The sequence below is a fragment of the Mustela nigripes genome, chromosome 5 (assembly GCF_022355385.1).
Source record: "Mustela nigripes isolate SB6536 chromosome 5, MUSNIG.SB6536, whole genome shotgun sequence".
NCBI classification, from domain to species: domain Eukaryota; kingdom Metazoa; phylum Chordata; class Mammalia; order Carnivora; family Mustelidae; genus Mustela; species Mustela nigripes.
Genome location: NC_081561.1, coordinates 91,270,585 through 91,287,187, shown reverse-complemented (window position 1 = coordinate 91,287,187; position 16,603 = coordinate 91,270,585). Strand labels below are relative to the sequence as shown.

The following is a 16,603-nucleotide window of genomic DNA, read 5'->3' as shown; positions in this document are numbered from 1 at the left end:
TTTCTTTCTTTCTTTCTTTCTTTCTTTCTTTCTTTCTTTCTTTCTTTCTTTTTTCTCTTCCTTCCTTCCTTTCTTTCTCTTCCTTTCTTTCTCTCTCTTTCTTTCTCTTGAAATATTTTATTTATTTATTTTAGAGAGATCGCACAAGCAGGGGAGGGGCAGTGGGAGAGGGAGAAGCGGACTTTCTCCTGAGCAGAGCCACCCAGTCGCTCTGACACCCTTGATTTTCCTGCTACCTTCCTAGGCATTTCTTCTTAACCTCCATTACAAGGTATTTCTCATTTACTCTACTTGTACTATTATTTTTTAAACGTTTCCTTTTGAAATAATTATAGATTCACGGAAGTTGCCAAAAAAAAAAAGAAAAGAAAAGTATATAGGGAAAGCTCCTGTACCCTTCACCCAGCTTTCCTCTGTGGTAACATCTTAGGTACCTGCCGTGCAGTGATCAAACCAGGAGAAGGACATTGCTGCAATCCGTAGAGATTATTCAGATAGAACCGGCTTTGTATGCACACGTGTGTGGAGTTCTGTGCAATTTTGTCATGGTTGGTTTTGTTGACCCTCCACCGAAACTGCTCGGTTACAAGGCTTCGTGCTATCCTTCATAGCCGCTATTCTCTCAAACCTTTAAACCCCGGCAGGCACTAATCCATTCTTAGTAGCTGTAATTTTGCATTTAGGAATGTTATATATGTGAATATAGAATCTTCTGGGGGGGGTGGTTCTTTTCATTCAGCATGATTTCCCTGAAGCCCATCCAAATGTTGAGTGAATCAGTAGTCTGTTTCTTTTGTTGCTGTGTAGTATTTTATGGGATGGACGTACCATAGTTCAACTATTCATCCTCTGAAGGACATTTGGATCATTTCCAGTTTTTGCCTATTATGAATAATATAGCTACAAACATTTGTGTCTGTATATGAATTCATGTACTGTATGACCACAAGCTTTCGGTTCCTTGGGATAATGCCTGAGAGTGCAGTTGCTGGTTCATATGTTCACTGCATGTGTTGCTTTTTAAGAAGCTACCAAACTGGTTTCCAGAATGACTGTACCATTTTACAGTCCTTCTAGCAGTGTATAAGTAAGTGACCCCATTTTTCTTCAGCCTCACCAGCATTTGGTGTTTTTACTTTTTATTTTAGCCACTGATGGTGTGTAGTGGTAACTCATTGTGGTTATAATTTGCATTTCCCTAATAGCTAATGCTATGAATATCCTTACATGTACTTATTTGCCGTCTGTATGCCCTCTTTGGTGAAGTGTCTTTTAATGTCCTTTGTCCATCTTCTAGTTGGATTGTTTTTGGATTTTTTTGTTGTTGAACTTTGAGAGTTCTTTGTATAGTCTTGATAGTAGACCTTTGTGGGATATACAGTTTGCAAATATTTTCTTTCAGTTTTAGCTTGTCCTTTCTTTTTCATAACAGTGTATCAGTTTCCTATGGCTTCTGTAACAAATCACTACAAACTAGGGGGCTTAAAATGACACAAGTTTATTCTCTTACAGCTCTGGGTGCCAAGTTTTTGAAATTCATTTCATTGGGCCAAACCCAGTGTGCCAGCAAAGCTCTGTGCCCTCTGAAGGTTCTAGAGGTGGTTATGTTTCCTCAACTTTTCCAGCTTCTGGAGCAACATTCTTTACTTGACTCATGGCTTCTTTACTTGACTCATGGCTCCTTCCTCTATTTTCAAAGCCAACGGTGTAATGTCTTCAAATCTCTTTCTCTGCCTCTCTTATTAGGAGACTTGTGATTGCATTTAGAGCCACCCAAATAAGCCAGAATAATTTTCCTATCTCAAGATATTCAATAAATATTTGTGGGATGAGTAAATGATTTCTCCTTTGTGTGTGCGTGGGGTTCTGTGTACTCACAATCTAATTTTAAATAACATTTTCCGTGTGCTGATTGCCTTAACTGTGTGGGTACTCAGCATCACCATCCTCCCTAGCTGTCAGTCCTCCTCCTGGCTTTTCTTTCTCTAGTAGCCAATGGTGCATTTATGTATTTATTTATTTGTGTATTTATTTATTATTTGTATATATTCACCAAACCTTGGAACTCTTCAGACTTTCAAATTTTGCATAACCTGGCATGCTTTAGCCATTGTTACGGAACTGAACAGAGCTAGCCTGTGGGTGGTTCATGACCCAGTTCAGAAGAATGCAGTCTTACTGCTTCAGCTACTCTCTCCCTACATTTCTGTAGGCCCTAGCTCTGCCCTGCCAGTCTGGAAGAGGAAGGAGAGATACAGTTTGCTATCCCTGTGCTGTGTGCCTCTCCTTTCACCTTTATTGGCCCAAGGACAAGTTAAGTGTCAGTTAAGAGCCTGGTTGAAGTGGCTAAGTAACCCATGTTAGCATGGTGATAGAACATTATTGCTACTCTAAATAAAGTATAGCTGGGAATTGGGGCTAGTGCAAGAGGTAGAACATGCAGTCTTAAGCAATGTCTTCAACCTTACACTGTATATGCCTTAGGCTGTATGTGAATACCAACACTTAATTAGTAATCTGATCTTCCAAAGTGTCTTCAGGTCTGTCAAAATAAGAAATGCTGTGCCTTTCTAAAAACAGCTATACTTGGATTTTCTTGACTACAGTGAGTTGGAAATGATTACACACTAGTTCCAGGGTTGTATTCTTCCTTGTTCGCTCTCAGCAACAGGATCAAGGAGTATGCAGATATAACCTGCTTGCTTTTGCCCTCTGCCCAAAGAAGTACTCTTTAACTATTTTGGGCCTCGACTGCTGTGGTTCAGTCAGCAACAAAGCCAGGAGAAAAATGGACAGCCTCTGATGGAGGAGACTTTGCATATATAACCAGTGGTTTGCCCTTTCTAGGATGCAGGTGGTGGACATATCCTTAGGCATACTTTTCTAATGAATATTTTTCAGTCAAGATGTTCTTTACAGGCAATGAAATACACGGGTCTTAGATAAGTTGTCCATTCAGTTTTGACTGATGCAAACATCTGTGTAACCCACCCCCTTTACAAGATAGAGTTTTGACTACCCTGGAAAAGTTCCTTGTGTCCCTTTCCAATCAGTCTGTAGATGCCTTTCCAGGAAGAAATTGCTATCATCGTGTTTAGTTTTGTCTGTTCTAGTACTAAACCTGAAGGGAGCCATACAGTGTGTATGCTTTTGTGTTTGACTTCTTGCACTCAGTGTGTCTGACATTCACCCGTGTTGTTGTGCATATCTCTAGCTTGTTCCTTTCCATCGCTCAGTAGCAATCCATCGTGCCACTGTGCCGCAGTTTGTTTCCCCGTTCTCTTGTTGGCGCACACCTGTGCCATTCGTAGATTTGGGCTATTATGAATCAAGCTATTATGAACGTTCTTTTACAAGATTTTTTTTTTTTTTGGTGGACATGTATTCCCTTCTCTTAAATATATATTTAGGATTAGAATTTGTTCATAGGCTACATGTATATTTACTTTTTAGAAAAATTTCCCAAGCGTTTTCCAAAGTGGTTGTGCCATTTTAACATAGAGCCCTCCAAAGCTTTTCTTGTGTCGAAGCAGAAATAGCACAGAGAGATGTCCAGGCTGGTTACCTTCATGCTGTTGGAACTTGAGAGGGTACCTTCTATAATACTTAGTGAAACAAAAAAATGAAGCAAGTAGAATTTCAACAAGGAGAGGGCTTCAGTAAAATATTTATACATTCTTTTATATATATAAAAGTTTTAGACATTTCTCTTATATATTCTTTTATATTTATATATAAAAGTATTTATATATTCTTTTCCTTTGCAAATATGTATGTGATCTCCGAAAAGCTGCACAGGCCCTGCCACCGTGGGAAGAGGCAATAGCAGCAGCCTTTTGCTCACTTCTTCTTCCAGTGAGAAGAAAAAGAACCAGAGGCTTGGAACCAGTGAGGGGGGTTTGTTCCCGAGTCTCCCTTAATACAGATAGAACAGAAAAGAGGCACTAAATACTGAACTGTACGGAGGGAAGGGAAAGCTCAGCTGTATTTCTTTGTTCTGGTGTTTATACATGTGTGCTTTGCTGCGGGTAGTCTTTTCAAGTATTGAACCTTACGTCTTAAATTTTCCACTTTGTCTTTTAGGCCAAGGAAGCCCTAGAAAATATTGAAGTTCCTGTTGGCTGCCTTATGGTCTACAACAATGAAGTTGTGGGGAAGGGACGAAATGAAGTTAATCAAACCAAAAATGTATGTCGATTGAATAGTTTAATAGCAAACATACAACAGTAAGGGTAGGAGTGCACTGCCCTTCATCACAGTTGGCAAGAAGGTGGGTCTGTGTCAAGACCTGTAGGTATGAATGGAAGGGTAGTTTCCCTTAACTTTTCTTTTTTTGAATGTCTTCCTCTCTGATTATAAAAGTGATCCATGTTCATTTTTTAAAATTTGGAAAATATAAAACGTCTAATGAAACAATACAATCTTTAGGGCTAATTTTCTATTTCATGGAGTTTTATTTTAGCATTGAGTGAAACTCAAGAAGGAATTTTATTACTTTGGAGTGTTAGTACTGAAGAAATGAATCTAATCTCCATCTTAAGCAAATCTAATATAGAAAAATTCCACTATACAAAACTCATCAGTTTAACTCATATCACATTATGTAGTACCTTTAAATAATGTTTTCCTCCCAGTAAATTAAAAAATCACCTTTAGTTTATACCTTTAGAGGTATTAAAGTATTGTGTAGAGGAAACTGTTCGTTTACTAGATAATTCAATGGAATAAAGTCTCTACCACCTGCTGTCTCTGTACCTACATGTGGTATACACTTTATTATTTTTTTAAATTTTTATTAATTTTTTAGACAGAGAGGGGACACATGCATGAGTGTGGTGGGGAGAGGGAGAGAGAGAATCTTAAGCAGGCTCCACACCCAGTGCTTGATCTTATGACCCTGAGATCATGACCTGAGCTGAAAACAAGAGATGGACGCTTAACCCAGTCACACTGATATTACACATTAATAGTTTGTGTGCCTTTATGTTATTGTGGTTAGGTTGAGAAGTTTGTGAATTAAGGCAACACTTCTTGGTATCACAACAGTGTGTCACAGTACGTATAAATGAATTCCAGTTTTAGGATTATCAGAAATACTAGGTGGACTCACAGCTTATAACCATAACACTGCTCACACAGACTTTGATCTTATCATTCAGTTGTGGGAACCAGAGAACAGGCTGGGCTGGTACCGGTACTATGGGGTATTTAATGTTTATCCATCACATCTATCAAAAAGAAAACACATGCAAAGTAGGACCTGGATTCACAGAGCAATTATTATTTGGATATCAAAACATTTGTGAGGTAAGTAATAAACATGATGCCGCAATTAGTAAATACACATATACTTGTCAGGGAGTAGAATTCTGTATTTTAAGTAATTGCCCTCTCTCCCTATTTTGTGTATTTTGTGCTTTGGGATAATATCTTTAATATCAGAACTTTGAATGCCCTGATGTCCATGTAATCCCCCCATGACCTGGGTTTCTTTGTATCTTGAAATTAACCTGCGTTTATTTTGGTTTCTGTACCTGATAGAAGATTGCCCTATAAAATACTATACAAAGACCTTTGACCCCAAATGAGGAAACCTGAGTCCTGCTTTTGGCTCTGATACTACCATCACCTCTCCCACTGTGTGTTTTTGACATGTCCTAAATTAGCTTCTGGTTCTTCAGCACCAAAAGAAGAGTGGAGGGGCACGAGGGTGGCTTAGTTGGTTAAGTAGCCAACTCTTGATTTCGGCTCAGGTCATGATCTCAGGGTCCTGGGGATCAAGCCCCAAGGTGGGCCTCCATGCTCAGCAGGGAGTCCACTTCCTCTCCATTTGCCCCTCCCCCTCCTCTCTCTCTGTCTTTCTCTCTGATAAATAAATAAATCTTAAAAAAAAAAAAAAAAGCCCAAGGGTGCCTGGTTGCCTCAGTGGGTTAAAGCCTCTGCCTTCGGCTCAGGTCATGATCTCAGGGTCCTGGGATTGAGCCCCACATTGGGCTCTCTACTCAGCAGAGAGAGCCTGCTTCCCCTGTCTCTCTGCCTGCCTCTCTGCCTACTTGTGATCTCTGTCTGTCAAATAAATAAATAAAATCTTTAAAAAACCCTCAAAAAACAAACAAACAAAAAACCCAACACTTTCTTTACTTGTTTCCAGGACATTACATCACTCGGGATTTTCTAAAAAAGTGAGGTTGGTTGCAGGGATTCAGTTAAACAGTTACTTATTGAGTATTCTGGGCAGATTTGACTCAGTAATTCTGAGGCTGATTGTTAAAAAGCCCCTGAATTGGGGAAACTTTTTTTTTAAGTGCCCCAGTTACTTCTGCTATGCAGGCGGCTTTGGGAATTTGTTCTCTAAAGTCCCTTCCAGCTCTGAGATCGTAACTCAGGACCAGCCTTGCTTCCACCTGCCTGTAGCTTCTATGGCACCTTGGGCCACGGTGCCAGCATCTCTCACACCCTACTCCACGCCACAGGTTCATGAGCACTTCCTGTTTGCCCCAACCAGATCTGTACTTGCTGAGGACAGACTTTGTAGCCTCATGCAGTATTTAGCACTATGGCTTGTACATCGTTAACAAGCAGTGTAAGTTTACTGATAAATGTGATTATTCTGAATATCATTAATAATTCTTGCATGTCAGAGCACGTGGACTGCAAGGAGCATACGCTGCTTGTAATTCAGTGTTTTATGAGGTATAGATGCCAGTGAACCCTGTTTTACATACGGGGGAAGGAAGGCTTCAAGAAGTTGTGTAACCTGCCCAAGGCCACGTAATAAGTGATGTCACAGTCAGGATTCAGACTCAACTATGGTTATTTCCATACACTGTGTGATTTCTCCTATAATCTGTGCCACTCAGGAGGTATCTGAGACTGATACCAAATCTGCTTTTCTCTAGAGTCTGCCAGAGTGAAAAATCTCATTCCAAAGAAAATATAAGTGATGACATCCCACTAACTACCTACACATTTGCCTAGAGTCAAGTGAGGGACGGCCTTGGAAATGTCTGGAATGGCCCACCTGCGTGTGAAGACTTCAGGCTTCCCCTCAAATATTCACAAGCTCTAGATTCCTTTTTTCCTCCCTGAGACTAATATTCTCTATTGCATTTTAATTGAAAGAGCATTTAGTTAAGAGGTACTTAACTAAAAATGCAGCATAATTCTCATGCTATCTCCTATTTGGTGTCTTTTGTTGGTGAGGTTATGGGACTTGAACTGGGAAACACATTGCCAAGCACTAAGAGCATCCCCAAATGTTTATTCATTAAAACATTGGCAGAAGCATTAGGCCCATTTTTTTGGTATTGGTTTTCATATGTTTGCACAATACAGTTACATGTTGATGTAATAATCCTCTCTCTCTCCAGGCTACCCGACATGCAGAAATGGTGGCCATTGACCAGGCCCTAGACTGGTGTCATCGAAGTGGCAAGAGTCCTTCTGAAGTATTTGAACACACCGTGCTGTATGTCACCGTGGAGCCCTGTATTATGTGCGCAGCTGCTCTCCGCCTGATGAGTATCCTTTGACTTTGTGAGTTAATGTTGTGTGCCCTTCCTGTAACCTTGAAAATGGCCAGACACATAACCTGCTTTTCTCATATGCAAAAACAGATTTATGAAGCAAGTTGAAATAGATTGTACCCCTTGGCCAAAAATTTTTAGGAAGGATTTTTAAATCATAAGATTTCTTCATTTTATATCAATATATGTAAAACTATTAACCAAATAAAACTAGAGGAAGAAAAACTCAGAGCTAACAAACTTACATAATGATAAGTCACAAATTAAAGTAGATTATAAAACTGCAGAGAAAATGTCTGAAGAATATGTACCTTTGAATAATAGATTATAGGCGGTTTAAAATTTTTCTTTCTCTGTTTATATGTTTTTGTTTGTGTTTTGTTTATATATTTTTGCCAAGAATACCTGTTAAATTGTGTGAAAAATTTTAAGTCAAAAGTAAACATAAGGTAAAAAAAAGTCACTGATGATATTATAATTGTAAATAAATGGGAAATTGAGAAAGTTACAGCTCTTTGAAATGTGTCTTTCATAGAGTAAGTGACACAAATACCGAGTGTTAGCAAGTTTGTCTCTAAGATCTTTAAAAAATTACTTGCTTGTTCAAAACCTCAATTTCATACTTGTATATTTTTATGTACTTGTTTTTCTATGTATATGTGAAAAATTTTTATCACTTTAAAAATAACAGAGGGTTTTGAGTATTACATGTATAGTCTCTACTATGTGAAGAAGGAGGTTCTGGTAAACTTAGAACTTTCTCCCCATCCTGCCTCACAGAGTGGCTCAACTTTGGTCTGTTTTATATTGGGGCATGGGTTATGTTTTATTTGGCAAAAGGTTAGGGGACAATCCTATTTTTAAAAGGTAAAAATCCCCAGATTAAACTCCTGCTTCCTTTCTGGCTCCAATTCTCTAATGACTCAAGGAAAGTGAATTAGGAAAGACAAGAGAGAACACCAAACAATGAACATTCAGCAACTATGTATCTGGTTTTCTTTATTTGCAATTGTGAGATGTTAATCTCTAAATCCTTAAAACTTCTTTTGTGTAATGGTATTGTATGATTTTTAAAATTAAGCCTAAACTTAACTGTTTTTAAAAGTAGCCTGAGCTTGTCTGTCCAGGGTGACCTGGTTTTGTCACTCTATGCCTTTGAGCTGCATACTCTTTTCAGGACCTTAATTCTTTTTCATAAATCCCGCTGGTCGTGTATGGCTGTCAGAATGAACGGTTTGGTGGTTGTGGCTCTGTCCTAAATATTGCCTCTGCTGATTTACCAAATACCGGGAGACCATTTCAGGTAATGTTTCCCATTTATGCTTTTTCTTGCTAATGACTTTGAGCTTTTCACGGGCTTGGGAATAGTTCATGTGTGGTCAGTACACCAGAAAGCCATGCTGGGACTAGACAGACTCTAGGACTTCTCGTCAAGTTCATTTGTGCCTTAGTAGAAGACAGGTAATCATTTCCAGGTGAGTGCTTGCCTCTCTTAAATAGCAGAATCTCTCCAGAAGGAGAGTCCATGGCCTTCTCAGGTATCTCCTGACAGTGTTCACCAGCGCCTTTAGGTATGCTTTGGAGACGCTGTCACTGTTGACATTTTCCCTCGGTGAGTGTCCCCAGCTCCCTGCTGCCCCGCGCTTGTGTGAAGCTGGGCCTCTGTCAGTGACAGCAGATACTATTTATGATGCACACACAATATTTTTGCTCAAAGTCCTTTTGCTTTATCACTGTGTACTATTTTTTTTTACATTTTTAAAAAAAGATTTTACTTATGAGAGAGAGAGTGTGGGTGGGGGAGGAGCAGAGGGAGAGGGACAAGCAGACTCTGCACTGAGCCTAGAGCTCGACTTGGGGCTCAATCTCAAGACCCTACGATCAAAGACCCTGAGCCAAAACCGAGGGCCACATACTTAACCAACTGGGCCACCGAGGCATCCCCGTTGCTATGTACTATTTTTATGTCTAGCAATGAATATTTGTATTTTCATTATGTTCCGCCCTGTCTTTTTAATATGGACATTTTCCCCAGACCCAAGTATCCACATTGCTTTAATCTTCTCTTTCTCTCTGTATCTCTTTTTTTTTAAAAAGATTTTATTTATTTATTTGACAGAGAGAGACAATGAGAGAGGGAACACAAGCAAGGGGAGTGTGAGAGGGAGAATCAGGCTCTCCGCTGAGCAGGGAGCCCAATGTGCAGCTCTATCCCAGGACCTTAGGATCATGCCCTGAGCCAAAGGCAGATGCTTAACCCACTGAGCCACCCAGGCACCCCTGCTTTCATCTTCTCTTAAAAATTTTATTTTCCCTTCAATCTTGCCACCTGTCCCAAAGTTTTTATGTTTAAGGCTATGTGCATTAAGAATTGGTAGTTCAGAGTTTGGCTTACAGACACATAGCATTTTTTGCAAACTGGTTTGATTATTTTTTCCAAGGTTAATCCAGAAATATAATGTTTTAAAAAGAAAAGGATTTAATAAATGCTGGACATGGTGGGTGGTTAACTTCAAAGCCCTCAGATATTCTTAGGAGAATACTGAGTACCTATGAAGGGCTAAATTTGGCTGAACCCCACTGAGAATAAGTTTTGGAAAACATTCTATTTTGAGTCTTCCCAGCTGAACATTAGCTTTCCTAACAACTTCTGTACATTTTAGAATAGATGACATTTAACATCACATCAGAAAATAAATTGTAATAAAATGATGGCGAGTAAACAATATAATCAGCTTGACCATTTAAAAAAATCTGTGAAGTGATTTTATTTTTCCAATCACTTATATCAGTAGCTTGAATTTTGATTACCTAACTCTTTGCAAGTGAATTGCTGCTGACTTTGTACTTCATTTATGAGAAAGAGGTAAAGAATTTCTGAAAGTTTCTGGGCAGAACAAGGATGTGCCTTTGGATATTAGACATGGGTAAAAAATTTCTGTCCAACACCTCAGTGACATTGGTGCATAAATAGTCCTCCCCTATGCATCTCTGCACAGGGCTGATCTGGCTGAACTGAAGAATAAGTTTGTTTGTAGTATGTGTACCTGGCCAAATTGGCTCCAGGGAAATGAATGACCATGATTTGAAGCCATATCTCTAGGTTTGATGCCAAATTATGGTGGGTTTTTTTTTTAAGTGTCTGAGATTCTTTTTTTTAAATTAAGATTTTATTTATTTATTTGACACACACACACAGAGCTCACAAGTAGGAAGAGAGGCAGGCAGAGAGAGGAAAGTGGGCTCCCTGCTGAGCAGAGAGCCCAATATGGGGCTCTCTCCCAGGACCCTAAGACCATGACCTGAGCCAAAGGCAGAGGCTTAACCGACTGAGCCACCCAGGTGCTCCAGTGTCTGAGATTCTAAAGAAAACATACCTTAGGTCTCTGGATCCTGTGTTTTCTTCCTTTATTGGACTGGTTTGGGTAGGAGGGTTTGTGGGAGGTGGGATACTGTTTCTGTACTGCAGAGTCGTAGAGTCATTTAATGCTTCTAAGCAGCATTAAGCTCATAGAGGAGACCTATAGAATTATTCTTTTCCAAGAAGATGGTGATTACCTTATAATACAGACCTGGTCCATTTTTTAAACGCTTATTTTAATAAGAATGTGTGCTTTTTATTAAAGCCACAAATTTGTACATATAATGAATAATTGAAAACACTGTCTTGGTATCACAGAGTGATGCAGTTTCCTTCTCCATCTAAAACTCAGGGGGTCTCATCCCAGACTGCATATTACAGAGCTTTTAGGTGTGGCTGTGGGAGGTCCCCACCCCAGACCAATTGGATAAGAAGGTGAGAGGGTAGAAGAGAATATAGTAATTTTTTTCGTATTTATTTATTTATTCTTTTTTATCTATTTAGTTTTATTTATTTTTCACAAACTCTGTGTCCAGGGCTAACTTTCACTAGATCTCAGGGAGGGAGCTGCTGTGCTATGTGGGAAACCCTTCACCCAGAGGCAGGTTTTCCATGAACATTCATTGATGATGGGTGAGGGGACAGGCCCCTATATGTGTTCTCCCTGTTTCTCAGGAGAGGGGCTCACCACACCGGACCCTTTCCGAATGGGACTGTGGGGGTGGGCGGGTGGGGTCGCCCAGGCAGCCTTGGGCTGGGACGGCGGGGGGACCAGCTATCGGGGACCAACCTAGGCTCCATGTCACTATCTTATCTTCCACCTGGGGGGGATTCTGACAGAGAGGCATTCAGCCATAATCCCAGAGTTCCCAGGTGATTCCACTAAGCAGCCAAGGTGGAGGAACACTGGTCTAACTTCATAGGAGAGGAGAGTGCTTTGTGCTAGTTGGTGTTCATGAGAACATGAGGAGAGGTGGCGCTCTGAGCAGCATGAACGCTTAATGTGGTGTGAGGAGAAGGGGACTGACCCACCATGGTTAGCATGATCTGAGAAGGTTGTGAGGACTAGAAGCCAAAGGAGGAGGGAGCTCTAAAAGGAAGCAAGAGTGGTCAGTAGTCTCCACAGCTGCAGAGAATTGAGGAGGTTGGAAAGGGAACCAGTGTTTTGGTCAGTAGGGGCCGGTGGGATATTTGGAAGCAAAGCCAGTGAGGATGAGGTTGAGGAGGAAGTGAGAATCACAGGAGCAACAGTGAGGAATCTGGAATGTTCTCAGGGACCAGCAGGGTAGCAGCTTGCCTGAGGGGCAGGGTGGAAGGAAGGTTATTGGGATCCCCCGCCCAAGCTTTACTGAGCTATAATTGACATATAACGCTGTGTATGTTTAAAGTATACAGTGTGAGGATTTGATAGCTGTATAGATTATGAAATATTTACCGCAATAAAGCTAGTTAACACACATCCACCTCACATAATTACCCTTTTGTTGTTGTTATGGTGAGGACATTTAAACTCTACTCTCTTAACGTAACAGTTTTCAAGAACACAATATAGCATTGTTAACTAGAGTCGCCCTGCTATACCTTAGATCCTCAGAATTTACCTTAGAACTGAAAGTTTGTATCCTGAGATCAGCTGTCTCTTCATTCCCTCCAACCCCCCACCCCTCCACTCCTGGCAGCTACCATTCTACTCTCTGCTTCTATAAAGAAAGTGTTTTATAGCTATATATATCATTATATATATGCAATAGAGTATTCAGCTGTAAAAAAGAAGGAAATTCTGCCATTTGAGACAATGTGGATGGACCTTGAGGGTACTATGCCGAGTGAAGGAAGTCAGAGAAAGACAAATACGGTATCATCTCACTTACATATGCAGTCTAAAAACATCGAACTCTGAAAGATTATTTCTTTTAACAGGGAAGGTTTATGTGGGCCATAGAGGCTCAGGTAAGAGCTGACTGAAGGCACAAGAGAACGGGAGGTTCGTTCTGACCAACAGACCACACCGGCCAGGCCCTTGTGTTGGCGCTCATTACCAGCCTCCCCTCCTGTGGCTGCTTCCAGATGTGCCTCCCCGGAATCTCTGTCCATTTAATCATTTCATGCACCTTAGAAGGATGCCATGTATCAAGTCCAAATTCCTGTGACACAGCTTCAAAGCCCTGCATATTTTGATCTCATTTTATCTAATTCTTTATCTACAGGCCCTCACCCCCCATTAGTTGGTTTCCTCACACAGACTAAGCATATTCTTACTCTTTCCCTGAAATGCTCTGCTCAATGTCTTAAAATATTCGTTTTTCTCTTAATTTTTAATTTTTATTCATTCTAGAGAGCACATGTGCATTTGCATGCGAGTTGGGTGATCTGGCAGAAGGAGAGAGAGAGAGAGGTTGAGAACCTTAAGCATGCTCAGTGCCGCGGGGGGAGCCCGTCTCGAGGCTCCATCTCATGATCCTGAGATCATGACCTGTGCCTAATCGAGAGTCGGACGCTTAACTGACTGAGACACTAGACACCTCAAATATTTGCTATCTTTAAGACAAGTTCAGATTTCATCTTCTTATAATATTTCATGTAATTTCACTCCTGACCATTATCATAGTTTCTTATTCTTTCACGTATCCATCTCTGGTCTAGTTAGATACCCAAGACGGATCAAACTGAACACTTTAAAAAAGCTTATTTATCTGAGAGAGAGGGAGCACAGGGAGGGAGGGGCAGAGGAAGAAAGAATCTTAAGCCAGCTCTGCACTAAACACAGAGCACCTCCCGGGGCCCAACCTCACCACCCCAAGATGGGCCACTGGTAAACAGGAGTAGAGAAAAATAGCTCATGCTTAACAAACACTGAAGATGTGCGAGGTATGTAACAGGTGTTATTTTTGTAATCTTATTTAATCTTCATGAAATCCCTCTGAGGTAAGTGCTGTAATTACCTACCTTTTACACGCGAGAAAGCTGAGGCACAGAGAGTTCAACTGTCATATGGAAGATCACGGTTTAGTAATTTAGTACATGGTTGAGAAAGAATAGTTGATTAGAGTGATGTTTGAGTCCATACATCTGTTCTTTGGGTAATGTTCTTACTTACCCACATTGCTGCTATCCCCAAAGTATACTAATGTTATCTGAAATAAGTTTATGTAATTATGTATACTTTGCTGTGTTTGTGGGATATAGGCCACATTTTCATTTGCCAAAAATCATTCTCAGTTTTTTCATTTCATCAGTGCATTCCCGGATATCGGGCTGAGGAAGCGGTGGAAATGTTAAAGACCTTCTACAAACAGGAAAATCCAAATGGTGAGTTTTCCCCTGTTGTACATAACGTAACCTCACTGAAGACAAGTCAGTGTGAAGAGACTCGACCAGGGCCCACCTCTTCATTTTCTCTTTTCCTTTTCTATTCTTTTCACAGCACCCAAGTCAAAAGTCCGGAAAAAGGAATGTCAGAAACCTTGACTTGCTCTACTGGAAGGCTGATGCCCCTCGATGACATTCTTGGACTGAAAGCTGTTGACATCGTTGAATCATGTTTACATATGTCCTTAACTCCTGGGAAAATCATCTCTCCCCATTTGCTCTGTTGATGGAACCAATCAGCACTTTTAAAAAGTCTCCCAGTTGTGAACAATGATTAGCTTTTCTGTAAGCTTAAAGAACATTTTAAGAAGGGGGGGAAAAAAAACAAAGATTGAGGTTTTAGAAATTAGTAAGCAGTGCATAACCTTCTTGCCAAAAATCACTGTGCCCAGGCCAGGAAAGTCCCGAGTTTCAGCGTATGTGCCTCCAGACCCAGTTGGCTGGCATATATCTGGACTGGAGTGCACCACGCGGGGGACACCTGGTTTATGCCTGGCTTTTCAGAATCGGATGCTTCATTGTTTGTCGTCACTCTGTTCTCCCAGGGGTTGAGGGCCGTGACTTCCTTGGAATCTGTAGAAGAGTTATGTATATCTAGACTATGAATGTTTGCTCCTCAGAACAGGTTTTTTGTTGTTGTTTTTTTGCTTTTATAAAGCAGAAAAAAATGCATATTTTTAAGACAAATACTTGAGCATCATTTTTAACTCATAGCATATTGCTATCAGAAAACCATCCTTATGCCTTCTTTAAAAATGAAGATGAATATTTTTTTAAAAATAAAAGGTAAAAGCAGAAATGAGACAGTTCCTTATTTATTATCAAGCAGCTGTCCTATGCCAGGCTCTATTCATTAATTGAATCCTCAAATAAAACACGGAGCTGCTGTTGTAGCAGGGGAGATAGGAGACGCCACCTAGATTATATAGTATTTTAGAAGGTGTTAAGAATTAGGACAACAAGGGAAAAGCAGGGTAAAGGGGATAGACATGGCATTTAGGGTTGGGAGGCTGGTTGTGCAAGTAAATAGAATGGTTCGTTTAATCTGAAATCAAATTATTTCTTTTTATAAAAGTCCATATTTAGAATTAAAAGCTAAAATGCAAAAATGTGCACAGAACCCTGGAAAGGGTCTCTGCAGCAGGAAGTCCCTGATACTCAGCCTTCTGACTGCAGCAAGCAAGGGGCCCACGCGGGTGAGCGAGCAAGCTTGCAGAGCCGCCCTGGGTTTTGCTGCGTCTGCCCAGAAGGGGGCCTCGCTGTTCCACCAGAAGCCCAGCTCCAGGCCCCTGTTGCATTTCTCCGGTGGATTCATTTCCTTGATGCAAAGCATCTGTATTTGTTGGTTCTGCCATTTGAGCGATGTCTGACTTGTTTGTTTTGAATTACATTACAGGCTGGAATGTAATTGTGGTAAAAGTATTTTTATATTGCTGAGAGTAGCAGCTAATCACAGTTACATGCTTCAGAGGATTTATAATTGCTTGGTTTTGTACGTGTGTGTTTTTAACTGCATTTGAGAAATTTTATGGGGAAGAATATGCATAATTTTAAATCTATAGTAATGTTACATGTAACTTCTTCTCAATTTCACCTACTTTAAAAAATTATCTCTTCATTAAATTTTAGTGCTTTGACTAGTTTATTCCTTTCTGCAGTTGGTCATAATTCATTTCTGGCTCCTTATGCTTTTCTGCAAGCTGACATTAGTGTACTTACTGTCTTCAAATCATCGCTTTTTCAGGGATTATTCTTAGACAGAAAACCTGGGACCTTTCCTCCAGTGCCAGTAAGGACCAGTAAGTTTGTCCAGTGCATCTATGGCAAGTAGGTTCTTGGTAAACATTTGTTAAGTAACATTATTGATTGAAGTTTGGAGAAAATAACAAGGGGGATATCTAGGATAAATAGCCAAAGCCCAAGATAGTGTATGGGAATTTTAGCTTAAAAATTGTCAATGTTGAAAGTGTGAAGAAAGTAATAAAATGAAACCAGAAAGGATCGAAAGAAAAGACTTACTGATATATTCTGCCTCTGCTTTGTTTTGGGGAATGGGTACTTCCTGATTTCTAAGCATGGCCGAAAATTTTAATTTTGGTTATGACCTTTTTGATTCTCTCTCCAGTGACTGGTTGACTTATAGAAAAGTCTCTCCTATATTTTTAGTCTTAGGCAGAGTTTCCTCTTCTGCTTTTGGGGAAAAAATCAGGTCAGACAGCATATGGCAGATTGCCGGTCAGCGCCTCTAGTGCTGAGATGGGAGCATTGTGAGGGCATAGACGTCAGTCAAGTCTATGGGATTCTGAAGTTTCAAAGCTGTGGTGAGTTGTGGATATATGATGAGGTA

At 40.3% G+C, this 16,603-nt stretch overlaps 1 protein-coding gene and 1 pseudogene across 1 annotated transcript in view; one reads left to right on the top strand and one right to left on the bottom strand.

The window, feature by feature from the left end:
* LOC132018500 (small ribosomal subunit protein eS21-like) overlaps positions 1 to 3,571 on the bottom strand; it is an 8,611-nt pseudogene extending 5,040 nt beyond the window's left edge.
* Positions 1 to 15,901, top strand: part of ADAT2 (adenosine deaminase tRNA specific 2) — a 21,822-nt gene extending 5,921 nt beyond the window's left edge. Inside the window, exons 2-6 of the mRNA XM_059400863.1 lie at positions 4,084 to 4,188; positions 7,371 to 7,521; positions 8,723 to 8,829; positions 14,124 to 14,196; positions 14,312 to 15,901. Coding sequence (XP_059256846.1) covers positions 4,084 to 4,188; positions 7,371 to 7,521; positions 8,723 to 8,829; positions 14,124 to 14,196; positions 14,312 to 14,355 — 480 coding nt within the window. The 3' untranslated portion in view covers positions 14,356 to 15,901. The remainder of the gene's footprint in view (positions 1 to 4,083; positions 4,189 to 7,370; positions 7,522 to 8,722; positions 8,830 to 14,123; positions 14,197 to 14,311) is intronic.
* Positions 15,902 to 16,603: the final 702 nt, after the last annotated feature.